We start from the raw sequence: 27,046 nt of genomic DNA, 5'->3' as shown, positions 1-27,046 counted from the left end.
GCAGGATCCTCCCCTCCGGAGTCTAACATACCAGCAGTAAGCGCAGGTACCTACTGAGTGTGAGTGCCGAGTGATTGAGAGTGCTGAGTGATTGAGAGTGCTGAGTGATTGGGAGTACTGAGTGATTGAGCGTGTTGTAAGGTTGAATACTCCGATAGTATGAGAATATGGCTTTATCATTGTGTTGTATTTCAGTTTACATGCATATTTGACATGTAGATATCGAGATGTAACATACCTCATATTAGTCATACTTGGCATATTTTATCCGTGTTGAGCTCAAACTGTTAAATACTTGAAAGCATGTCTGCATTTCTGAACTGTCTACAAACTGATCATGAGATGTTTCTCAGTTATTATTGTTATTTTCCTGTCATATCTGTGTTGTTATTATCCGGATTTAGATTGTACCTTTCTGAGCTAGTCACTGCTTGCATCCCAAGGTTAGTCCTGTTACTTATTGAGTACATTGGGTCGGTTGTACTCATACTACACTCTGCACTTCGTGTGCAGATCCAGTTACTTTTGGGCACAGTGGTTGCTAGATTTGGAGCTTCATCTGTTTGGAGAATATTGAGATAGCTGCCTTGGCGTCCGTAAACCTAAACTCTCCTTCTTTGCAGTTTATTAGCATTGTTCTATCTTTCTAGACAGTTGTTTTAGTTGTTAGACTGTATTGTCATGTAGATGCTCATGTACTAAGTGACACCCGAATTTTTGGAATGTTGTATTTGAGTCACAGTATTTCTTATCAACTATTTATGAGAGTTATTACTGTTAAACATGTTTCATCTTGTTTTCAATTTAAAAATGCGTAGTTATTTGTGGTTGTCGGCTTGCCTAGTACTGTGATAGGCGTCATCACGACATGTTGAGTTTTGAATCGTGACAATTGGACATCCCAACTACATCAAAACAAATACGAAAAGATTCATAAATATCTATTTAGGCTTCACAAGTCGGTAACAAGCCTTCAACCACCCCAATTATTGAGTAGGTTCACCCATTAGCCTATTCAATTTCATTCTTATCACTTAATATCCTGTGGAGTCATTAATAATACTATATTAATTACCTAACATCATCAAGTCACTATTCATTATTTTCTCCAATAAAACCCTATGTTTAAGAACATCAAATACAAGAACTAGTATTATTTCTTAACCACGTGGTGATTCCCGCTTTAATTTGTTCATCAAGTAGGTTATCAAGTCTATTGGAATCATTAGATATTCAAAATGATTCTATTTTTATAAACCAGCCACTATTCATCTTCTTCTTCATTCCAAATGGAATTTTCAAAACCTACTTTTAGGGTTCATACAATATCCCATTAAAACTTCAAATAAGCTTCATAAATATGCTTCCCACACTTTAATATGTTATATATATGAAGATCAAGTAACGGAATTACCTCTTGGTGGAAGAATCTTACTTTTTCTCTTTTTGGTATTCTTGAAGATTCAATCCATTTTCTAAGAATTTGGATGATATTTATTTAAGGAATTTTTACGTTCCTATACACTATATAAAACCTTATTACCCTCCCTATTCAATTTTCAACTTAATTACATGGGTATATACGATTTACCAATTATATATATATATATATATATATATATATATATATATATATATATATTAGGAATTAAATTAGATAGCAATTAAGTCCTTTATTCACGCTATACAATATCTAACGTACATATCCCACTCCCCCCATGTTTCTCTGCCCACACACCCCACGCTTCTAAACCTCTCTCCCTCCATTAACGCTTTCTTCCATATTTGTTCAAAAAGCTTTTTCATTTTCTCTCTCAAATTTCCTGAATTCTCTCTCAAAATCCCTACGAAATCCTTAGTTCATCAAATTTACCCTCCCTTATGATGAAGAAGAAAGGAACTCCGAGGAAGAGCCGTAAAAAACCTACTGATGGTGAAATTCCTACATTTGATTTGGGTGTTTTCTCACAAGATTCACCCAAAAATAAAAATGTGAAATCCCGACATGCAACACCAGAGAGAAAGTCCACGCTTTCTCCTCGTGAAGCTAGGGCAGAGGCGCGAATAAAACTCAAGCATGACAGGGATGCTACTGAAGCTTCGTCATCTGCTAAATCAATAAAATGGAAGGGCAAATAAATTGATGGTGATGACCATTTCGTGGAAGAAGAAGTGATTCCCAAATCTGCAAAACAAAAATAAGAGTTTCTCTTGCTGGCAAACCTTCAAAAAGGAAGAAGGTTCAAAAATCTCCTAAAAACATACCCCAATAGTCTTTAGACAAGGTAAAATTGTAGTAATTACAATTTTTGTTTTTTATTTTTAGTTAAAAAGCTATTTTCATGCTTATCCTAATACCTAATTTTTTGTTATTCCTTTATTGTAGAAATTTTGTCTACATTGTGTATATATCTTGTTGTTTATCAATTTTTCTACATATTTCTAGAATTGTATGTTTGTTGTATATTATTTGAAATAATTTTGTTAGGGTATGTATTACATTTATTTTATTGGTTAATTTTTCTCTCTTTGTAGATATTAATTTTATTTTCTGTAAACAAATTGTATCTATTATGTCTAGTAGTTATGTTTTCCCCCAATGTTTTAAATGTAGGTTACTTTCTAGTTTTCTTGCTCTAAACATAAAATTGTCAGTTTTTTGTAGCTTCATTGTAATTTAATTGTTGTATTTGTTTTTTTAATTTGTAATTCATTTGTCTGCAAAGTATTACTGTCTCTTTATCTGTAGATACATTGTAGCAGTATTGTTATTATTTTGTTTTTTATCTCTAAACATGTTTTATTAATTTATTTTTCTTTTCATGCAGAATCGGACATTGTTTGCACCACATGATGTTGATTATGGCATCACTTGATTTCAAACATTATCTGACCCTGCTGTTACTGCCCAAATCAAGGTATTATTGTCTGAAAAAGGGAAAAATTATTTAAGAAGACATGTTTTGGGCACTTTCTTGGCATGCCCAAACTATGTATCCAAAATCAGGAAATTCACCTTCTGATGAAGTATGAATTGAACACATCTGGGTCTGATTTTTTTCAGTAGAGATAAAGGGTGAGAGGCTGAACTTTGGGCTGAGGGAGTTTGCTCTTATTACAGGCCTCAAATGTGTTACAGAAGTAACAGACTTTGGTTGCACACCTAAATATGATAGTAAAACAATGAGAAGTTATTTTTTGAACAAGGAAAAAGTTGAGAAGTCGCACATGAAACAAATTGTATGTAGCCGTAGTTGGGTGAATGACTAGGATGTAGTCAAGCTATGTATTTTGTATCTTATAGAGTTCTTCCTCTGTCCTTAGGAGTAAGAGAATGGTTTGATAGACCACTTTAGGTTCTATTTGGTCGACTCAGGGCAGTATGCAAATTTTGCAAGGGATATAGATGCTTATACATATTTGCTTCAGTCTGTTTGGCAGAAGTTGAACCCATATGTGCATTTTTATCCTCTTCGAGGTTTTCCGCTCGCTATGCAAATCTGGTTGTATGAGTGTTACTCCACATTTAACACAGATATTGCTACAATGGTTGGTAATTCGATCCCCCTATCCTTAACTGGACAGCAATAAAGGACAAGATACGGATTTCTGCATTGGAAGAGAGGATGATCAAATGTAACGACCCGGCCGATCGTCTTGAGAGTACTAGCCTCGATCCCCTATTTATCGCTCCCTCTATTTCATTTTGAGGTTACATGACTTGTCGGGGTGCTTGGTGTCGGGCTCGGGAGAGTTTCGGAGTGGAATGGGATACATAGTCCCTAAATTGGAAGTTTAAGTTGTAGGAGTTGATTGTAGGTTAACCTGCATTAAGACGACTCTAGAATGGGGTTTTGACGGTTCCAGTACCTCCGTATGATGATTTTGGTCTTAGGAGAGTGTCTGGACATTGATTTAGAGGTCTGAAGGTCGTTTCAGCGTGAATTGGCAAAAGTTGGAAATTGGTGGAATTTTTGGGAAGTTTGACCGGGAGTGGGCTTTTGATATCAGGGTCGGATTCCGATTCCGGAAGTTGGAATATATCATTAATGTCAACTTGTGTGCAAAATTTAGGGTCAATCAGACGTGATTTGATAGGTTTCGGCATCAGATGTAGAAGTTAGAAGTTCTAAAGTTTATTAGGCTTGAATTGATGCTCAATCCATGTTTTTAGCATTGTTTGAAGTGGTTTTTGGCCTCGAGTGGGTCCGTTATGTGTTTGGAACTAGTTAGTACACTCATAAATGGTCCCGGGGGCCCTGATCTTGATTCGGACCGTAATCGAATCAATTGTTGGCCTTGTGCAAATTTTTGAAGTTCCAACCTTTTGGTGTCATCGCACCTGCGTAGGGATTGGCCGCAGGTGCGGACTCGCGAAATCAAGAAATTGGTCGCAGGAACGAAGCTGGATTTGGCTCAGCTAGGATCGCAGGTGCGAGGTGATAACCGCATCTGCGCGTCCGCAGATGTGGAGGTGTGATCGCAGATGCGAACGAGGCTGGCATAGGCTAAGGTCGCAGAAGAGGAAGGTTCTGCGCAGAAGCGGAATCGCAGGCGTGATCCATGGCCGCAGAAGCGGAAATTCAGGACTTAAGTCGAATCCGCACCTGCGATGGTTTTTCGTAGGTGCGGCATCGTAGAAGCGGATTCACTGGGCAGAAAAGAGGGATTTTCGAGAGTTTGATTCATAATCCATTTTTGGACTTAGAGAGCTCGGTGGGAAGTGATTTTTCGAGGGGTTTACAGAGAGATCATTGGAGTAAGGAATCCTAACTTGGTTTTGGTTAATTTACATGAATCTATTGTTAATTTCATCATTTAATTAGTGGTTTGAGTTGGAAAATTGGGGGGGAATGGTAGAAACTTCTTAGGCTAAAATTTGAAGAATTGAAAGGCGATTTGAGGTCGGATTTGAGAAATTCTTGTATGGTTGGACTCGATATCGAATGGGTATTCGAATTTTATAATTTTGGTCAGGTTCTGAGACGTGGGGTTGACCTTTTGGAGCGATTTTTCAATTCTTTGCTAAAATCATAATTTCATTATTTAGATTAGTTTCCTATAGTTATATTTATAGTATGTAATTGTTTTTGGCTAGATTTGAGTCGTTCGGGGTAAGAAAATCGAGGGAAAGGCCTTCTTATTGATTGATTGAACGTGGTTTGAGGTAAGTGACTTGTCTAACCTTGTGGGGGGGAATTCCCCTTAGGACTTGGTATTGTTATGGTAATTTGCAGTATGTGAAGGTCGTGTACGCGAGGTGACGAGTGCGTACTCGGGACTAAATGTTAAAAATCCAGTTTTTGCTAAGTAGTTTCCTTTTATTTCCTTAATTGAGTTACTCTAGCATGTGTAGTCATCATGTTTAGCCTAATTTTATATGTCTACGTGTCTAATCTCTTATTTTCAATGTGTACAACATGTTTAGTTGAATTACCTACCTCCTTGATTTTGTATTCATTATTTAACTGTGGGATTCTTTGCTTGAAATATCATTGTTTCATTTGTTATGTTTTGGCTTTCGTGATTATTGTTGAGGTGATTGTTTGGTTGTGGCACGAGGTTTCTGCCGTGCGGATTGTTATTGTGGTACGAGGTTTCTGCCGTGCGAATTATTTATTATGGCATGAGGTTTTTGTCGTGCGTACTGTTATTGTGGCACGAGGTTTCTGCCATGCGAATTGTTATTGTGGCACGAGGTTTATGCCGTACGGATAGTTATTGTGGCACGAGGTTCCTGCCATGCGGATTGTTATTGTGGCACGAGGTTTCTGCCGTGCGGTTGTTATTTTAAGGAAAGATTGTGAGATATTTACTTTTGGGACTACGAGGCGGTACCTCGGGAGTGCCCCTGTTTATTTCCTCTACTTGCTGTATTGTTTGTTGTCGTTGTTGTTCCTTAACTTGTAAGATTCTTGCTTCCCTACATGTTGTATTTGTCTTCTTGATTCCGTGTTGTTACCTTCCGTAAATTTCTATTGTTACACTTCCCTGTCACTTTATTATATTATTATATCTTCTGCCTTGTTTATTATTATTCCCAGTAGGGCCTTGACCTGACCTCGTCACTACTTTACCAAGGTTAGGCTTGGCACTTACTAGGTACCGTTGTGGTGTACTCATACTACACTTCTGTACATGTTTTTGTGCAGATCTAGGTACATCCTATCAGCCTCGATATTAGAGTGTTGTGGTGCTGCTTGGAGACTTCAAGGTACACTTGCCCGTATCCGCAGACCTCGGAGTCCCTTTCTATCCCGTCTTTTCCTTGTTTATTTATGTTTTGATAGAGAGTGATGTTTAGTATACTTGCATCATGGTATCTAGATCTTGTGACTTATATCTACCGAGTTTTGGGAGTTGTATATACCTTGAGTTGCAGTTTTTACTTTATACAGTTGCTGGCGTTTTGAGCTTTTAGATTATTATTTCAATTATTCTGCATGCTTGTTAGACTTACCTAGTCTTAGAGACTAGGTGCCGTCACGGAATCTTACGGAGGAAAATTGAGGTCGTGACATCAAACCATCATGAATCAAGGTAATTATTTTCACATATGTTAATAGTAACACAAAATATCAACATACTTAACACAACAATTCCACATGTTTATGCTACAGATAATATAACTACAAATTATATACATATGTTGATTAACTCCCTTATATTGTTCTTTCACTCAGTTCACCAACATGATTGAAGCCCCAGAAGAGCTATCTAGAATGACTTTGCCAGACAAAGTTGACTTTATGGTTGAAGAAGCTGAAACGCGGGCCGAGCATCCGAGAAATGCTCCATCTTCATCTGGCACTAATATTTCAATGGGAATAGATGACAAATCGGCAATTCTGCAACAACTAAAAAAATTAAGAAAAGATATTGATAAGGTAACAACTTATGATATTCCTAATTTTTTCTGTAATTTATGGTATGACAAATATTTCTTTTAACTCTTTTTATTTTTCACCTTAGGTCGGTTCAGACCTTGGATTATTTAAGAAAGAGGTATACCTTTTAGGCTTCTTTATATATCTGTAAGTCTCTTATTGTTAGATACATTCTAAGTTTTTTTGGTTTTCTAGGTTTATGAAGAATTAGGTAGCATGCGAGAGCTATTCACCGATTCCATCAAGACTGTGTTACAGGCAATTAATAGTCAACAGGATTCGAACATCGATGCTAAGGTGTCATTTAAAATATAGTCATTTTGTAAAAAAAAATTACCCTGTTTATATTTATATTAGCATTCACAAAGCATATAGCCTCAGAAGACCTACTTGCAGGTTAGTGACAGTTCTGAAAAAAATGATGAGCATTACAAAGCAAAGAACACACAACAGTATCATGGCAATAGTGATAAACAAGTATTGGGAAGCAACACTAAAATAGGTATTTGAATAATTTTAACACAATTTGATGACATGACTTAAATAGGTTAAACATATTACTAAATTATCAACAAATAATCTACATTATATTTTCACTTATTTTTGTAGATACGGGACATATGTCTGACATTCAAAAAGAGGAGAGTGCTCATACATCATGTCCGATAGGTGTTGACTTATCTTCTCAATTTCAAGAGGCATTCAAGAAAGAAACTGCAGGTATGATTTAATATATTTTTTTTCTATATATTTCACAATACATACTACATTTCAGCTACATAAACTTATTTCAACAATTAACTACAACTTAATTACAATTTATCAACATTTTATTTCTGTTAGAACACATTACCTACAATTCTCTTTCATTGTACACATTTGTTGTCATAGAGAAGAAAACTATGCATGTGCACTCTCTAAATCAGGATGCAAATATTGCCATACAAGGAGAGCATTTCAATGAAGAGAAGGAGACTATGCATTTGCACTCTCCAATTCATGAAGCAAATGTTTCCCATCTAGGAGAGGATTGCAACAAAAATTTCAGTGGTATTAATTGTTACAAGATAATTGTAGAAAAAATAACAGCTTTTATATAATTTACAATTTTCCAACATATCTTATGCAAGCAACATACCATATTATTCTTTTGCTTTTAACTTTGTAGGTGAACCAGTCGACTTCATCAATGTAGCTGACTCGGATAATGATTCCAAGTCTGAAAAAAGGGCAATAACACTTGATGATTTTGAGCTGCCTGAGAACTTCTCAGATATAGTTAAGTTCGGTGAGGTTAATGAAGATGAAACAACCCTTGTACAACAAGGAAGAAAAAGGGTTCCTGGAAAGCATGTCAGATCCCCCTTTCTCCCTTATTTCAGTTCTGGTGGAAGCAGTTCTGTTGGACCTCCCCCAATTTTTAACATCAAGCATCCATTTATTGGGGTTATTGTCGACAATGTTGATCCTGATTTGATGGAAGAATTCAATAAGTGGTTATATTTGGGTACCGACACAGTTTTAAAGAGGTTAGATTCTACACTTTTTTCATATTATTAAAAGCATAGAATTTATGGATTTCCATTTGCAACTACATTTTAATTGGATTTTCTATGTCTTTAACTAGGAAGAAGGCGTCTTATACTGTAAAATATAACATGCTCAATCCGTGGTTTGATCATGGAGTGGAGAAAGTTGATAAAAAGGACTGATTTTATACTTTGGTACATCCTGGACAAATCCTGAACAACACGGTTCGTTCATACCCCCGTATATAATTATAAGCTAAAGTTTTATGTTCTTTTAGATATCTGTAGATATTTTGTTTAAAATTTGTAGTTAAATTGTCTGATATAGTGAGAAATTATGTAATGTGCTTTTTTGCAGCACATTGATATTATTTTATACTATTTGAGGAAGAGAGGAAAGTATGGTCCTGAAAATAGAACTCGATTTACAACCACTGATTGTATGTTCAAGACAAGAATAGAACAAATTTATGAGAGGTACATGAATGCCCCTACTGATAGGAAGTTTGTTGTTGTCAAACCCCAAGACGTTGTATCAGAATACATATTGGGGTCCGATTACTTGCAAATGTTGCATGGGACAAAGTTGATTTTGTGATTATGCCCATCAACATTGTTGAGAAATTTCACTGGTTGTTGGATGTGTTTGCCATTACCGATAGGGTTCTATATGTTTATGATTTTATGATCTCTTCACATAATCACAAACTTGTTGAATCTGTTGTCGACAAGTTTGTTGTTATGATCCCCCTCTACTTGTCATGCACCTCCTTCTATGGAAAGCGTCTAGACATCTAATACAAGAATACAAAGGCATACATTGAAAAAGGTGTCACTGACCCTCTTGACATTCAGTGGTTGGTCGGTGAGATATCCGAGCAAAAAGAGAAAAAACTGTATGTGCTACTTTTCCTTAAATTTACCCAATTGAATTTTACATTAAATGCTAAAGCTTTTCCCATAATATTTATTGCAGTGATTGCGGTGTATACGTGGCGGCTTTTGCAGAATATGTCAGCATTGGACAGCTCTCGATTTCAAAGGAAGACCTTTCTGATATTGATCAACATCGTAGACGCTATGGAGCACTCCTTTGGGATTATGCTAGAAAAAGCAAGAGCTTGGTGCAATTAGTGAAAGTGAGGTTACTAGGAGATTAGCAAGAAGAAATGGTGCACCAGCTGTGAGGAACCGAACAAGAGTCCGAAACAGAAAAAATTAGTTACATTTTTCAGTAGCTAAATTGTAGTGAAAGTCTTTAGTTGTAGCTGGATTGTATTAAAGTTGTAGGGAAAGTGTTTACTAAGAATAATTCAGCTACAATTTATTTGTAGCAGAATTGTGCTAAAGTTGTTTTAGCTTGTGTTTGTTATTTTGTCCAGAATTCTCCTACCTACATATCAAAACATTTGTAGAATATGTTTTTTGTTAAAAGTTGTTAGTACTTGATCTCCTTATTGCTACTATATAATATATGTTTTTTGTTGTCTTCTTTTAGCATATTAGATCATACTTAACATATTATGTGAATATATATTACTCTAAATGTAAGGTCTCAAAACGTTTAGCTTTACAATTAAATGAAATTTCAAGCAACGATACACTGCTACTCTCAGCTAACAATTTCTTTACACAATAACTATAATTATGTCTACAACTATTATACAACAGTACAGTATCTATTCAAATTTAGCAGTATTGTTAAAAAAGCTTAAAATTAATAAATAAACATAGTTATTAATGAAAAAATAACTACAAACCAATGGCATTAAGAGTAAAAATCTGTTTACCAAATATTCATTATAGGAGATAATCTTTATTCAAATTAGCAACAAAATTACAGCACAACTATAATTATCCAGAAGAGAACCAATACAACTGAATATGTCTTAAAGGTCAGATTATCATCACCAGTACTCAGTAAAATAAAATATTCTTTAAACTACATCAATTCTTATTTTCTATTGAGAGCATTCCTACAAGATCTTTTGTTATGCCCTTCTTGTCCACAGTTGCCATATGAAACCTTGTACTTCTTTGCCTTTATTTCATCATATGGTTTGTATCTTTATTTTTGAGGTCCCCTTGGCTGCCTTTTCCCAGTAGGTGGCAGGATAACTTCTTCTGCTATATGTTGTGGCATATCCCATTTGTTTTCATCAGATAGAGGGTCCACTGGTATTTAATAAGTCTGCAGAAGGCTCTCACACGTGTAATAAGGAGAGCAGTAGTTTTCATAAGACTCGTTTATGTGCCTCAAAGCTGCCAAAGCATATGGATAGGGAAGTTCATCAAGCTGGAATTGTCCACAACTACATCTCCTGTTTTGAAGGCAAACAATGAAGCGCTTGACACCATCTATCACAGTATGGGTGTAATATGTTGAAGCCCTCACCTACAATTTTATTACAAACATACAACAAGTTGCCAGCACTTGATAAAAAATAAAATAACTACAATTGTATTTTATTACTCAATTGAATTTCTTTTTGCTATCTATGTGATAAGTAGCATATTACCACTAGCATACGCCGTTGCTGATTCAGAAACTGATGCATCATGGAGGTGTTTTTTTGAGCATCAAACATGCATATAATGAAAAACCAAATATGTGTGTTGTTTCAGACCGGAATGATAGTATATTGAATGCAAAATCAACGGTTTGTATTGGCATCCCACATTATTGTTGCATGTGGCATATTTGGACAAATGTAAGGACAAAGTTCAAGAAAGTTCTAAAGTTAAGCTAATTGTACTTTGCCACGACACGATCATACACTCTTGATGAAAAAAATGTCAAATATTGAAGAGATCGACACACATGTTAAAGAATACCTATACGATATTTGTTATCACAAATGGTTTCGGGTACATGCTACGGTGAACAGAACATGGACGATGACATCATTATTGCAGAGTTCTTGAATGCGGTAACCAAAGATGCAAGAGAGCTGCCCGTAGTTCAACTATTAGAGTACATGAGGACACTTCTTGAACGTTGGACTAATGAAAAATTATTGAATGCAAAGGGTACGTTCACATGCCTTGGGAAAAAAAATACAACAAAGAGTTGGATGACAACATGACTTTATCGCGGAAAATGAGAGTAAGTTATGGTCCATAACATCAGATCATTGATTTCATTAAACTAAAAACATCAAAAATACATTTTTAGAAACAACTTGAATATAATATTCTTACAATTAATCTACATTACCTGCTGCATCCATTGTGCTAGTTGTTAGCATGATGCCCCTATATGTCGACTTCAAGAATGTGCCATCGACTACTACGACTAGCCTACAATGCTCCCAACCCTTGATGGGCGTATTAAGAGTAACAAATGCATACAAGAAATAGTCATCTTCAGTCTTCATCAATTTCACTACCGACCCCGGATAAGTCTTTTCCAAAATATACAAATAACTCGGCAGGCGACTGTAGGATTCAGCAAGATGACCTCTCAAAAATTCCAAAGCCTTTTCCTTTGCTCTCCAAGCTTGCATGTATGTTAAGTTCACACCATGTTCTGACAACATGTCAGTTTATATGTCTTTTGGTGTGTATATTGTCTTAGGATCAGCATATTTTGGTATGATCATGCTGCCAACTACCATGGCGGTAGCTTTACGTTGTATATATGTGTTGTCCATCAACGAGCATGTAAAGCTGTTGAATTTTCTATCCTTGAACAATGCTGATTCATTTATGTTGTAGACTTAAAGTGCCACGTACAATTGTCACCAACACATATGAGGCAGTAGCTACAGAATAAAACAAAGATAAAATGTTATGCAAATTTTAGTTACCAAGACATCATGTTGTTGATGTACAACAAATTGTTCTAAACAAATTATATACAATTTATATACATAAAACCTACAATTTATAAACAATATGCTATTGACAAATAAAATATTCTTACCTTCTTGCACTAGACCTTTTCACCCTAAATTGGAACTTATTCATGACAGCATAGTGCTTCATTGCACTGACAATTATTTGCTTATCTTGGTAAACTTGACCTACTTCAATTACTTTTGGCATATGTTTTGTTATGATTATACTTTCATACTCCACAATTGACGGGGATGTTGGCATACCAATCAACTTCATTGTTCCTGATACTTCTCCAAATGTGTTACAATTGTTTGACAATTGTACCACGTTAGTATTACAATAATCAGTAGTACATGCACTCATTTAAAAGTATAGTAATTCAGACCTCTGTATATTCAGGTGTTTACTATTTGACAGAATTTGAATTTGCAGTATACTTGTAGATAATTTGTTCTCTGATCATAATTTGCAATTTTCCATCATTAATTACTGTGTAACAGTTGCACTATAATTATTTTTAGACACATAACAATTGCACTACAATTATTTTGTAGTATAGTTGTAGATAATTTGTAGTAAAATTGTAGAACACTTGAAATTGTAAAACATGAGGACTAAAAAAACAGAGCAAACCTGCAATTGTGCTCGCATTCGACATACAGCATTCCAAATCGAAATCCCTTACTGTTATACACAGCGAATACATTCCTAGGTTTTTGTTTTCCTTTTTCATCTCCATATACACTCGAACTCCCATATCATTCCGAATTTCCATTTGAGGACAACGATCGTTCACTGTGTATTTGATCTCGATGATTTTTACAAAAGTATCGATCATTAGGTGCTCTACAATTGCGGCATTCAATTAACTATAATTTGAATCTTCATTAATTACAATTCCGTCAACATCAAAATCTATCTCTCCGGAAGCTATCCCACCGACCATTGAGCTAAAGCATTATCGTCAATTTTGACATTATATCCCCAAATTCAATTCAATTGTAGAGAAAACAATTACGCAATCATATAAAAACTTTATAAATCAGCTATATGTTCAGAGTCGATTGTCAATACTTCACATTAATCTGCAATTATTTTCTTCATAAGGAATTTTCTTTTTGAATTCGTTGCCTTATTAATGGAAAACCAGAGGAAATCTCCGTTAGAGAAGGATTATGCAGAAATTGGGCGATGATTGCGTATTGTCAGAGCAATGAAGTCTTAAACCTATTCGATGGACTATCATAAAGTAACAATAAAGATGATCAACCAAAACCATACACGAATTCCACCCCCATCCCCTCCAAAAGAAAAAAATAACGATGGGGTAAGGTCCTCAACGAAAAGATTGGAGAAGAGAGTAGGTAAAAGTTTGAAAGAGGGCAATATATAAAAACCAGACCAAAGAGACAAGCATGGACGTCTCCGTGTCCACAATCAACGTTCCTCCAGGGAAACCGCCTAGAAAATACTGGGCATACAAGGCGCAGTTAAGTCCATCGCACTTGCAAATGGCTGAAGCAACAATATCCATTTCACCCAAACTCGACATAGTATCTACCGTCATCTCTCAAGAATAAATACATAGAACCATCATTCAGATTACTCCGCAGCCACCTCCAAAGGTTGTAGAAATGCACTGATACCAACCAACTGGAGCTTCCAATTCAAGGGTTCTGCTCTATGGGCTCAACTCCTGGAAAGCCATTTCCTCATGTTCCTGGAGACATGGGCGACATACCAGATTCTGGAGCTACCTCCATATTCGGCTTAAATTCCACTGGTGCAGCTCCAGAAAATCCATCAATTGGTGCACCTATAGACAATGGAGGCATCCCAGATGGAGCAACCTGAACATTTGACATCCCTGGATCTGGTTCCATCTGATCGAATTTAGATTGGCGTGGCCTCCTTTGATATCTATCGTGACTACGGCTGCGGCTGCGGCTACAGCTGCGACTATGCCTTGGGCTATAACTGCGGCTCCGGCTGTAACTCCTGCTATAGCTCCTGCTTCTGCTGCGACTTCTGCTGCGACTCCTGCTTCTGCTGCGACTCCTGCTTCGGCTACCCCATGTTCGCACCCTCTCCGGACTAGGGCTGTAACTTCTTCCTCGACTCCGACTCGGCATGTCTCTTCTATTGTCAAAATGCCCACGCCCTCGGCCTCTATCACGTCCTCGCACATCCGAGCTATCATACCGAGCATTCCTGTCCCAACCACCAACTGCGCCACCCCTGCCACCACGGCCACTAAAATAGCTGTCCCTCATCCCACCACGGCCACCAAAGTGACCATCTCTCCCACCACGGCCACCAAAGTGACCATCTCTCCCACCACGGCCACCAAAGTTGCTCTCCCTTCCACCACGGCCACCAAACCCACCATCCCTCATCCCACCAGGATTATCAAACCCACCATCCCTCATCCCACCACGGCCACCAAACCCACCATCCCTCATCCCACCACGGCCACCAAACCCACCATCCCTAATCCCACCACGGCCACCAGAATCCCAGCGTGTGCGGCTACCATCACCCTCAACAAGATCAAATCGGTTCATTCCACCTCTATCCCTGCCACCAGCACGTAAAGCCATCTCTCTTACATTCGGAGGCACGTGCTGGTTTGCGCCTTCCAGAACTTTAACTAGATCTGGAGCATATTTCCAGTCCTGATCAGATAAAAAGGTGTATGAAATACCAGTTGCACCAGCCCTACCAGTTCTTCCAATTCGATGAACATAATCCTCAATCCCAGTCGGAAAATCATAGTTGATCACCACTCTGCACCATAGTGAGAACTTAAAATGACAAATGGTTTACGATACTACAATTTCAAATAAAAGGAGACACGGAGCATAATATTTAGCAGCACTCATTAACAGAAAATGGTTTCCACATCCCGATAACATATCCAAACTCTAAGAACATCAAATGAAAAAGGGGGTTCTCACCTAATATCGGGTATGTCCAGTCCTCTAGCAGCAACATCAGTTGCTACTAAAATTGGGGTCTTACCAGAGCGAAATTGATTGAGAACCCAGTCCCTCTCACCCTGGGACTTGTCTCCATGAATAGCTGCGGCTCCAAAGCTTCGGCCAATGCTGCGTGCAAGTTGGTCACACAACTTTTTTGTGGAACAGAATATAATAGCTTTAGAACCCCTTTCTTGGGATCTAAGAATCTGCTCCAACCGTCTCTGCTTCTCCATTTGCGGGACTACTTCAACGTACTGCACAAGTATTTCGCATTTGCAATCATCACGTAAAAAGTGGGGAAAGATAAAAAGAGAAGTAGCTGATGAAATACCCCAGACAAAGAAGGAAAAATAATGAAACTGCAGCATTTAAAACAAGGGGAACACTTGTTTGACAACACATAACAGCACCCACTACATTAGATGCCAAAACCTTCCACTGGCAGGCAATCGAGCTTTACACAGAATTTTTCGTTACTCATGTCAACATTCTCACTTCTCCCTATAAAGCAAGCAACAAAATTAGATGGATAAATTGATGTTTGCATCTAGAGTCCTCTATCAATGTTTCAAATTTCATAACCATCTGGAAGGGAATCATGTTATTATGTTGTCAGAAACCAAGAAACAGACACAGACGCTTAAACAGCATAAGAAAGAGAATAATATATTAGGTAATAATGAAAATACAGTGTCACCACCTGTTTATCATATCTGCAATTTATAAATCGAAAGATCAAAGATCAAGGGAGCAACATTTATAACCAGAAAAAGATCATTTTTCAGTAGACCACGGCAACCCAAAGCCGATCATTTTTCAGTAGACCACGGCAACCCAAAGCCAGTTACTAATTGTTGGAGAAGTTTGCTGGAAACAAATAAAGGGCAATTAAGTGTTGGTACTACAGTAGCTGGTTGCTTCACATGGATATTCCAGGCAGTGTACATGAGAGTGAAAACAACTGCTCCAAATTACCTGTGTGATAGACTTGTTTGCTGCAAGCTGATCAACATTCCCGATATTAACCTGGACAGGATTTCGAAGAAGATCGCCAGCTATTTTTCGCACTTCTTTGGGCCAGGTTGCTGTGTACATAAGTGTTTGTCTTTGTGGGGGTATTTCATTTACAATCTTGCGAATCTGAGGTTCAAAACCCATGTCAAGCATTCGATCAGCCTCATCTAGCACGAGAAGAGAAACCTGCCTAAAGTCAATTCTTTTCATTTCAAGGATGTCATTAAGCCGACCAGGAGTTGCAACAACAATGTCTGCTCCGCGCTCTAGTTCTTTTAACTGGTGAACCTTCGGTGCACCTCCGTACAAGCACTGAAATAAAAGAGTTGATCGATATCTTCTCTAGAAAGTAACAGAGCTAAAATGACAAACTTATCATATATCAACTCACTGTGCAAGAAACCCTTGAAGCTCGGCCAAATTTAAGAGCTTCATCTTGTATTTGTGTTGCAAGCTCTCGTGTTGGAGCTAAAACCACTACTGTTGGGCCATTTTGAGGATTATTGCGGCATCGCTTAAGGTGGACAAATGCAGGAATCAGATAGCCCAATGTTTTGCCAGAACCTGTCTTGGCAATGGCTACTATATCCCTATTTTGCAACGCAATGGGCCATGTTTGTGCCTGAATGGGAGTGGGCGAAGTGAATCCCGCAACATGAATCTGGAAAAGATGACACATAATGAATATCTAGAGAACAAATGGTAAAAACATCAACACACAGTTAATAATTTCAAGCAGAATACTGAAGCAAGTAGCATGAAAACTAATTAAAAAAGAAAAGGGCAAAGATAAAAAAATGAAGGAAAATCCTAAAGAAACACATGGGATGCAGTTGCTTACTGAAGCAACTCGAGGCAACAAAAGGGAGCAACTAAAACAGAAGACCCGGAGCAATAAGCTAGAAACCCAGTCATCTATTGGAATTTGTCTGAAGGGCCAACTACCCTTCAAGAGCTACGCAAGAGAGGCTCCAATTTCCATTTTGCAGCCTCAAAAACTCAGAATGTTGCCAAATAATGAGGATAACACTACAGCGTACGACATGTGCTCCTCCTGTGGAGCAGATATCGCACCTGCGACAAGCAACAATTGATAAGCTTGTGGCATGTTCTTAAAATAAAAATAAAAATGGGACAAAGCAGATCCTACAATCCTTCGAATAACCAACAACTGATCAAGATTGAGAAGAACACTTACCTCTCTGAGTATTTCTGGAGGGAAGCCAGTATCTTCAAATGTCATGAATGGAGCGGGGACATCACCACCCTAGGCAATTAAGTAAACATCAGGACCAACTTTTTTCAGAATAACCAATGATACCCCTGGATAGCAAATGAAACACAGACAGTGTACTCAAGATTATCTAAACCACAAAGCTTATACCAATGATTGACAGCAAGAAAATAACATCAAATACAAACAATTCTATGATTAACTTCAACTAGAACTCAGAATACCAGAAGCAAGGTAGTCAACATAAGTCCCCCAAAAATCTACAACTTGTAATACGGCATTGTAGAACTTTAATTGTAGATATACCACTGGCATCCGCTAACATACAACCCCAAAAAAGAAAGATGAAAAAATTTACATATCCACAAAGATGGAGAGGAATTCGAACCCCTAAAGACCAATAGCCTAGTTGTTCAGAACAACTCGTTAAAAGATAGTGGAAAAGCTTCAGCTGAAGACAGGAAGGGAAAAAGACATGACTAGATTCAAAATAACTTCTCATATTCAATGATTTAAAGGAGCCAAGCAATAGGTAAAAATAGAACAGGCATATATCTCATTCTCCAGTTACTTTAAGAAAGTCTCGGAATGGTTTATCAAGGCTGCTGCCTCTTCTTGCTTTTCTTGTGCCAGGGAGGCAACCACATTTTTTGTTATGATGTTTTAAGTTGCTCCGGAACTGACAATTAAGTATAATTTACCCTTTCAAAACAAAGGTCTTGACTCTTGACAAAGTCAAGCCTCTTTGAACTTTCTTCTGCATTTCTGTTGTAAACTAAAAATAAGTATCGGACTTGGATGAGACCTTGTATATTCTTTATTAGTATTTGCGTACTTAACTGCAAACTTGCTACTGAGAAGTTCAAGACAGATCCAGTAAGTCATGCTCATCGATTAACATACTTTTACATATTATGGAATATGAAGATACCACGCGAGAACAATATAAAATGTTACACTAGTATCTATTTATTTTCTTTAAAGAGTATTGATCATAAGTCATAACCAAACAATAAACAGAAGAATTAGAAAGACGGCGGAAAAGATTTTAGTGAAACAAATCCACTCACTCAAGGCCAAAAAGAAGGAAACAGTTAACTTAACAGCATCTCTAACTGCTTTTCTAAAACATGAAAGTAGGAGATAAGATGAGCCAAGGCAGGAAAAATGTCATCACAGCAAACAATTTCCCTACTAGTCAGATGGCCCTCAGCATAAATATTGGTTGTGCTTCGACAAAACACAACCAGCACATAATAGAAATTTTCCCGGGGATATCTACTAAAGCATGTACTCCAAAAACAAAGCATAATGGACCCCCCCCCACCCCCACCCCCTTCTCTCAGATAGCTAACAACTTCCCTACTAGTCAGATGGCCCTCAGCATAAATTTTGGTTGTGCTTCGCCAAAACACAACCAGCACATGAATTGTTTGAAATTTCCCAGAGCTATCTATTAAAGCATGTACTCAAAAAATAAAGCATAATGGAACACCACCCCCACCCCCTCCTTTTCTCTCGGATAGTTGAGTTCAATCCCATGGCCGACCTATTTGGGGGAGGTTGTCAATTTGGGGATTATACATAATGCTTCTTTGATTTGTTTACTTTAAAATTTCAATCTATATGTAAGAAACAGCAGTGTTCACTTATTCCTCTATTGACCATCTTACCTGATATAATGCTAGTTTTTCTCCACAAATATATGACAAGTACTTGGATTTTAAATGATAACATTGTGCAAAGGTGATAATTTAGAATAACGCAGAAAGAACACAAAATCTCTCAACTCTCAAGAGCCCAAAAGAAGCCAAACTGACTGATAAACATGAGCATGGTTCCATCCCTTTACTTGAGGGAAAAATTGGATCAGAGCAACAGATGATGGGATACATACTGTCGCAGTCACTTCATGCTTCTGAAGGTAAACCTCAACGGGCGATGGATGAATAGCTCCAGGAGGTCCAGTGAGTGCTGCAAGTGGCCTCATGAGGTTAGGATTTGGAAATGGGGGGCCACCAGCTGCTTGACCATAGATACTTTGCATTGGAGGACCACCTGTACTATTGAACCCACTAGGAAGAGCCGGTGCTGGATTTTGAAGCGGAGGATCACCCATTCTCGTTTCCTAATGAACAATTGCAGCAACAAATGTTTACATTCATTGTCTCATTGGTTAGGAAAATTTTACAAGCGATGCAAATGTCATACAAAAACATGCACAAGGGGAAATATTATCAGTACAATATATTAAACTGCCAAGCAATATAACATATGAAGCACAAAACTTTCCTTTTTAAAATAAGCATGAAATAAAATAACTATATGATGAAAACTGCGATTCTGGCAACAGGTCATATGAAGTTACTAACAAAAGACAAAATTAATCGGGCATAGAAAGTCACAATATGCGTGGACATGGAAAATCACATCTAAATAAAAAAAGCAACGGATGATATGGAAATAACATACATGCTGATTTCTTGCTATAGGTATAGCTGCAAGCTTGGGTTGCTGAGGCGGAGGCCTAATCCGACCATCCATGTTACTGGTGTAATAATACTCATTTCCTCCTCTTCCAAATGAGTTTTCCTCATAACCCTTTGATCCAACTGGATGCGTATCCAGCTCCTGGCCATGTACCATACCTGAGCCCATTTCACCGGGAAATCGTGGACCGGGTGGCTTGTGACCTGAATCATTTGCATTTTGCTGCCACTGCCCCAAAGATGATGGTTGTTGAATATTTACAGAAGACCCACCAAACGGCAAAGCTTGAGCAGGCTGAGCAGACATCTGAGGTCTGATAACAGATCCAGTCCCCATAGGCAGATTCTGAGTAGAGGATGCACCAGTTTGCTGAACTTGTTGTGGAGAAAACCCAACTTGTCTCCCATGAGGGAAATCAACATCTTCCCTTTGCTGAAATCCCATTTTATGCTCTTGTTGATGGGAGTACTGTTGATTCTGCGGAACATGCTGATTCTGCTGTGGAATTTGCTGTCCTTGTGGAGGCAAGTTCTGTGAATACGTAATATGCTGTGGTGTCTGTGGTGTCTGGTGATGAGAAAATTGATAACCATGTGGCTGTCCCATCTGTACACCTGGAAATGCTTGTGTTTGGGGGCCAAGTTGTTGTGGCATTATTTGTTGCATCACCGGTTGAGAAACATGTGGGCCTGGCTGGTTAGGAGTTTGCCCCATTTGAGATGGCATCTGATGACCAGGCTGCTGGATCATTTGGGGTCGAAACTGCAGCGTAAAGGGTACCTGTTGCATAGCAGGACCCGCTGCTGATCCTTGTTGCTGCCCTATTGAAACACCTTGTGATCCATGTGGTACCTGTTGTGTTACTTGTGAATGTTGGGACATCTGTGTCATTTGTTGGCCTTGTTGAGTACACGCCTGCTGGCTTTGTTGGCCATGAGCATCATTTTGTTGCACTGTACTAGCTCCTGGTATAGGAGCCAACTTAGGTGTAGCAGCTTCAGGTGGTTGACCAGGCGGCAGTGGAGGGGCTAAAGCTGATGGCTTCTCATATTGAGTAACATTAGTTTCTGGATTCCAGTAGTACAATAACCCAGTACTGCCGTCAATTAAGCCCTTCCAAGGTTGCGGTAAAGTTGGATCATCGGGTGCATAACGAGGTCCTAAGGAAGCCGGAGCTGCCTCAGCAGTTGGCATACTTAAGCTACCTAAGGCAATCCATGATAAAACGTCATATATGACTTCACCAGATACAATAACAAGCAAAAGGTACTGTAGTACAGACTAAGCGTGAATATGCGCTAACAAGAATACTACTATCAAGTAAATCAGATAATATTAAACAGATATTCCCAATGAAAACAATCCAAAAGCCAGATTTGTATTTCACAAGCATAAAAAGCCCAAACGATAGCTTTATGTCTGTCGAGTTGACAGTACAAACTTAGCAGTGGTACAATCTATCTAGCATTTTCAACCCCATATCTGCTGTGAATGGTCAACTTGTAATATTAACACCTTGACTACCAAGATATTAAACCATGAATCTATTTCTTTAGCGTCAACATCCACGAGTAAATAAACGGAATGATTGGTCATTAATCAACCTTTAAGCCCCCCCCCCCTTTATTTTCCAGCAACTCAGAAACAAAAACAAATACAACAATAGCAAACGATGCAAACTCATCACCAGACAGACACAAAAATAAATAAATAAATAAATAAATAAATAAATAAATAAATAATTAAGTAGATAAACAAATAAATATATAAAAAGAAAACTGCTTTGTATGAATTCCCGATATGATAAACCGTTGGAGCTAAGCAGACCATATAAACTTGATTGGAAGGTCAACATGAAAGAAACTAAATTAGCTGTATTCAGATACTCAAAACCTAAAAGCATATCCCAAACACAGCACTTGAAGCAAAACAAAACAAAAAAACGAGAACTTTTCCTTAGTAAACCACCAAAATTAGAAAATTCCAACTAATTCATGCATGTAATAGGACTCTCACAGAATAAAAAGAAACACGCAAACACAGACACCATTAGTTGAAGAAGACAATAAAACTGATCTGCCGAAATCAAACCTTAAATCAGAAACCTTGACCGAAACTTGTTCAGCGCCGAGCTCCGGTTTCTGTGAAATGGAGCGGACAGGAGAGGATGGACGCTGAATTTGAAGTTTTAGGGTTCAGGTCTCTCAAGGAGAGAATAAGAATTGCCTGCTTGCTGGACCATTGTTTAAATATGGACCTTCCTCCATGTTGGCTAGGAGTAGGACCCCCTTATGGGTGCTGCTCATTCACGGTCTGAAGCTTACGCTGTAGAATAATAAAAAATATCCTAGGTAAAAATGAAATATCCTTTTTCATCATTTTTCCTCCTTGATAATGGAGAAAAAAGAGGGAAAAGTGGTTTGGAAACCTAAAAATGTGGTTTTATAAAAAGTTAATACATATAAAATGAAAGATGAATGAAAAAGAGTGTCCAACAAGTTAGTTTAGAAGTTGGTTTTTCAATTCTTTGCGTGATGAAAGAAGAAATTAACGAAGAAAAGAGAGATGCATACATGGCCATAGAATATAATTTGTTTTGTAATAAATATAATGGCATGTATATTACTCATTACTCATGTGATTTTATTACACTCTCTTGTAAAAGCAAAGAATTAGATAGTGATAATTTTTGTTCGAGTAATAAATGTTGATTATATTCTATGCACATAAATGTTGATTTTATTCTAACACAATAATTAAATTTATTACTAACTACATCATTTTACATGCTAGATGTTGCATTCCCTCTAAAAACTTATATGGTCGGCTAGATGGTAGGTTTAGGAATTCCATTCACCCAAAGCAAAATTTTAGCTAAAATTTACGTGTACACTTACAATAATAATACAAAAACTGAAATTATTATTTACTCGAGCCATAAGGAGAAAGTTGAGAAAAAAAAAAGTAGATTTTCGTCATTTGATTTTGGCATCTTGTTTTTTATTTGTTTAAAATTGTTGTTTTATATTTATGCTAAGTTTTTCTGATAAAAGATGCACTCGTGAATTGGAATATAACTTGCTTTATTCTGAAACATAATGACATGCATATTACTTTTATGATATTTCTCATGATCTCCTTGTAAATATGAAGTAAGTTCATGTTTAATTTTTATCTATGTATCTATATTATTATAAAAGCGTCAATGTTAGGAAGTTAAATGTTGAAAGACAAAAATATCCTCGACAAATTAATCGACATTTTTGCCCTTTAAAGTTAATATTTCCGTTTTGTAACAATTTAATAATGGGTATAAATATAATTTTGGGTTAGGACTAAGTAATATTTTTCTGTTGGGACTCAATCTATTCAAAAATATAAAATTTTCCTTCAAAAAAACAATTCCACAATTGGATAAAAGACTCTTTTATACCCATCCTAATCAGAATTTGATTTCTACTACCAAATACCAATTGCCTTTGAACACTAAAAAATCAACCCGTTCAAACCAAAATAAAATAAGATAAAAAATTTCTCCAAGCTATATTTATTACTCAATTTATAATCCAACCATAGTAAGCACAAAACCTAGTACGCTTGGCTTAATCGTTATTTGTTTACTTATTTTTAAAATTTAAAATGATAATATTTTACTTCAATAAAATTAAATTATGAAAACTGAGATCAAACACCGGAGGAATATAACTACGTTTAATTTAATTTTTGATATTATTGTTTATTTATTGCGATTAGTGTTGTGAAAAAATGAATGATAATATATAAAATTAATATTGGTGTGAAAGAAAGTCAAAAGAATCAAACAGTTATAATACATTGCAAATGATTCAAAACTAAATTTTGAGGTAAGAAATATATTTTACAAATCAAATTTTTGATTGTACACGTCATTTAAAACTTTGTGAACTATTTCTGAGAAAATATGAAATAAATATTTTAGAAAAATTCAATTGTCTATTTTCATATTGCTCTAATTTTGTCGTATAATAGTCTTTTTGCATTAAAAAGGGAAATTGATCTGTTTTTGGTAATTAAATTTATTTTATTAATCACCATGAAGAAATACATAACCATAGCTAAGCGATCACAACTTTTATCCAAATACATCTCAGCTACTCAAATAGGATCCCTAACGAAAAGCTATTGCTAAAACATAAGTTGTTGTACTATGTTCCTAACTCCATGTGGAGCTCTAAAATTACAAATATAGGCAATTTCTCTGGCAATACTATCCAGCTTCTGCTCTTTTGTTCAAAGGTTCGTTGGTTTCTTTCAATGTATATCGCATGCACACGTTCTGAAATTGATCTTTTTATATGTTATGTAGGAATATTACTTCTAGACTATTATGAGCAGGTTATGTTCATTTTATTCTTTCTATAATACTATTTGTAACAACTCTTTTTTATATCAAAAGGACAAAAAAAGATGCCAACAATATAATAGAGTGGTGGTGCTAAATATTAGGAAGCATAATTAGTTATTTGGGATGAAATACTTATGGGAAATCTTATATAAAATTTAACTTTTACCACAGAAAATGAATAATATCCTCTTAAATTTGTCCGAAAATAACACATAGTCAAATATTTTTAAGTGTTGGACTATATTTTGATGCAACATATTTTATTACATTAACTATTATATATCGCATTTTTAAAAGAAATAACAATATCGACAATAAGAGTTCCAATCATAATAAGCACCCAAAGTATCATAAGGGAACAAACCCAAAAATATCGTATATAAAGAAGTATAAGGTAAGAAACGATTATATTTTTTATGTCTATACTATTAATACATATACCATTTGCAGGTTCAGACATGATGTCGAATTATTTTAAATTCAAGTATAATGTAAGTGTAATAACATTTGAAGATTGTTACATTTTCTTTCACATCAACTATTGCATTCATATATATAATATTTTAGGTAAATTTAATTTTTGGTTGCTTAATATCTATAAATAATTAATTGAAAATTTACGTAAAAAGTATGAATGTCAAAATTTTAGCGCTCAAAAATCAACGTGCAATTGTTATCGTGCAACGCACGTTCATAGAAACTAGTTATTATAAAAGCATGAATATAATGTCGCTTTACAAAAATAACCTTATAATATTAACCATAATAACTCATAATAAAAGGACATAACCGGAATTTTAGATATTAGCCTTATAATCCTATTAGTTTTAGACATAATACTACACGTTAGGAATCCTACATGATTACCTTTAGGAATCCTATTAGTACAATTACTTTCGGGCTGTCTAATTCGTATAAAATTGAACAACTAAATATCTTTAATCATGTAATCCTATTACTTTTAGGATATACTTCTTAAAAATTCATATTACTAATTTAATTTGAAAACGTATTATAATGTCCTATTACTAATTTAATTTAAAAATGTATTATATTGTCCAAATTTATTTAGAAAAAGGAGAGCCTATATTATTATAAAAGCATAAATACAATATTAATATACCAAAATAGCCCTAAAATATTAAACGGAAGAACTCATAGGGAAAGGACATAACTGCAATAATCTATTTTTTGGACTACAATACCTTATATGCGAATTTTTAATATTTAAGTTTTTAAAATTAATAAAATTTGTCTATTAAATTCTTATTAAAAATATGTAGGAAGTTTTGATAAAATTAATTTCATAAGAATCCTCCGTATTGGCAATACATTACCACTCCATAATGTCCAATACAAAAAAAAGTAATATTAAATGAACTGCATAAATATGTCACGCCCCGACCCGGGGAGCGCGACCGGCGCTCAACCGAGATACCCCGGTTAAGCAAATCTGCTAGATGCCTTCTACCCAACCTTGCCCATTAACAACATAAGAATCAGTACAAGTGATAGACATGAGAAGAGTCAGGTGTTCCACGTTCTTTTTTCATTATTAAAGGATATCCATTTATGATTTCCAAAATATTACAAGTTTATAGATATGATGAAAAATATGTTTGCCCAAATACCAACACTTACTAGTTTAATTCCCAACATCAAATACCACCCACAAAGAGAAGAATGGAAGTGTTGGCGACAAGGCCCCGGCTATACCTCAAAGCTCAAAATACAACGTCAAATGACACAAGGCCCTGAACAGAGTAGGGCTCACCAAAACCTTCTGAATAGAGAGTGACTGCTAACGAGGACCAAAGTTGCCCGCTAATGAACGAACCTGCATCCATTTAAGATGCACCGCCCCCGAAAAAAGGGACGTTAGTACATGTGGAATAGTACTAGTATGAAAATTAAAATACATATTCAAGGACTTGAAAATACAACATGGATATGATGATTCATGGTAAAAAATAAAGGGCTTAGATAGTCGTTAAAGTCAAAACAAACTTATCAAAAGCTTCCAGCAACATCTATAAATTTTAAGTCGGGGATCCTCTGTAACCGCCTTTACACAAAGCGGCCATGCCGCCTCAACCCCAATGTATGCGGGTGGAGGTGCAACCGCAATACCATAAACTCTACACAAAGCGGCCTTACCGCCTCACCCCAATATATGCGGGTAGAGGTGTAATCACAATACCACACTCTACACAAAACGGCCCTACCACCTCACCCCAATGTATGCGGGTGGAGGTGTAATTACAATACCATAAAATCTATACTAAGCGGCCATGTCGCCTCACCCCAATGTATGCGGGTGGAGGTGTAATCACAATACCACAACTCTACACAAAGCGATCTTGCCGTCTCACCTCGATGTATGCGGATAGAGGTGTAATCACAATACCATAACTCTAGATTCCCAAAACGATAATAGTTTGTACAAAGGGTTCTATTCCAATCAACCGCTTGGCACGTTTGGACTGAGCAAGAGTAGGTTCATAAGGTTTCATCATATGAGAAATAAGTGTTTGATTACATTGATTTCATACAAGATTTTCTTCCCAAAAAGGGGTATAACATAATTAAGTCACAATAGAAAATCTTTAACACATCATTCATTCTTGAAATACTTTTTCCCAAAAGGGCAATACACAATTTCATTTCATGAATATATAAGAGCTCAA

General features: G+C 36.5%; 2 protein-coding genes across 3 annotated transcripts; one reads left to right on the top strand and one right to left on the bottom strand.

Annotated features, from left to right (window-relative positions):
• Positions 1-1,767: 1,767 nt before the first annotated feature.
• LOC117274080 (uncharacterized) lies at positions 1,768-9,804 on the top strand. The gene is made up of 9 exons (XM_070185598.1): positions 1,768-2,285; positions 2,829-2,918; positions 6,153-6,887; positions 6,973-7,005; positions 7,083-7,184; positions 7,284-7,389; positions 7,497-7,607; positions 8,056-8,416; positions 8,515-9,804. The coding sequence occupies exons 3-9, from the start codon at positions 6,693-6,695 to the stop codon at positions 8,597-8,599; spliced, it is 993 nt and encodes a 330-aa protein (XP_070041699.1). The 5' UTR covers positions 1,768-2,285; positions 2,829-2,918; positions 6,153-6,692; the 3' UTR covers positions 8,600-9,804.
• Positions 9,805-13,470: 3,666 nt separating this feature from the next.
• Positions 13,471-22,222, bottom strand: LOC104085738 (DEAD-box ATP-dependent RNA helicase 40). Of its 2 annotated transcripts, none has more exons than XM_009589849.4 (8): positions 22,067-22,222; positions 19,958-21,180; positions 19,383-19,613; positions 17,450-17,518; positions 16,643-16,912; positions 16,213-16,563; positions 15,214-15,491; positions 13,471-15,043 (listed from the first exon to the last, which is right to left on the bottom strand). In XM_009589849.4, exons 2-8 carry the CDS (start codon positions 21,167-21,169, stop codon positions 13,969-13,971), a joined length of 3,486 nt encoding a protein of 1,161 aa, XP_009588144.1. In that variant the 5' UTR covers positions 21,170-21,180; positions 22,067-22,222; the 3' UTR covers positions 13,471-13,968. The 2 variants fall into 2 exon arrangements, with proteins under 2 accessions (XP_009588144.1, XP_009588145.1); XM_009589850.4 differs by having other exon boundaries at positions 19,958-21,176; positions 22,067-22,203.
• Positions 22,223-27,046: the final 4,824 nt, after the last annotated feature.

The sequence above is a fragment of the Nicotiana tomentosiformis genome, chromosome 9 (assembly GCF_000390325.3).
Source record: "Nicotiana tomentosiformis chromosome 9, ASM39032v3, whole genome shotgun sequence".
Taxonomy (NCBI): Eukaryota; Viridiplantae; Streptophyta; class Magnoliopsida; order Solanales; family Solanaceae; genus Nicotiana; species Nicotiana tomentosiformis.
This window is presented reverse-complemented; position numbering and strand designations above follow the sequence as displayed.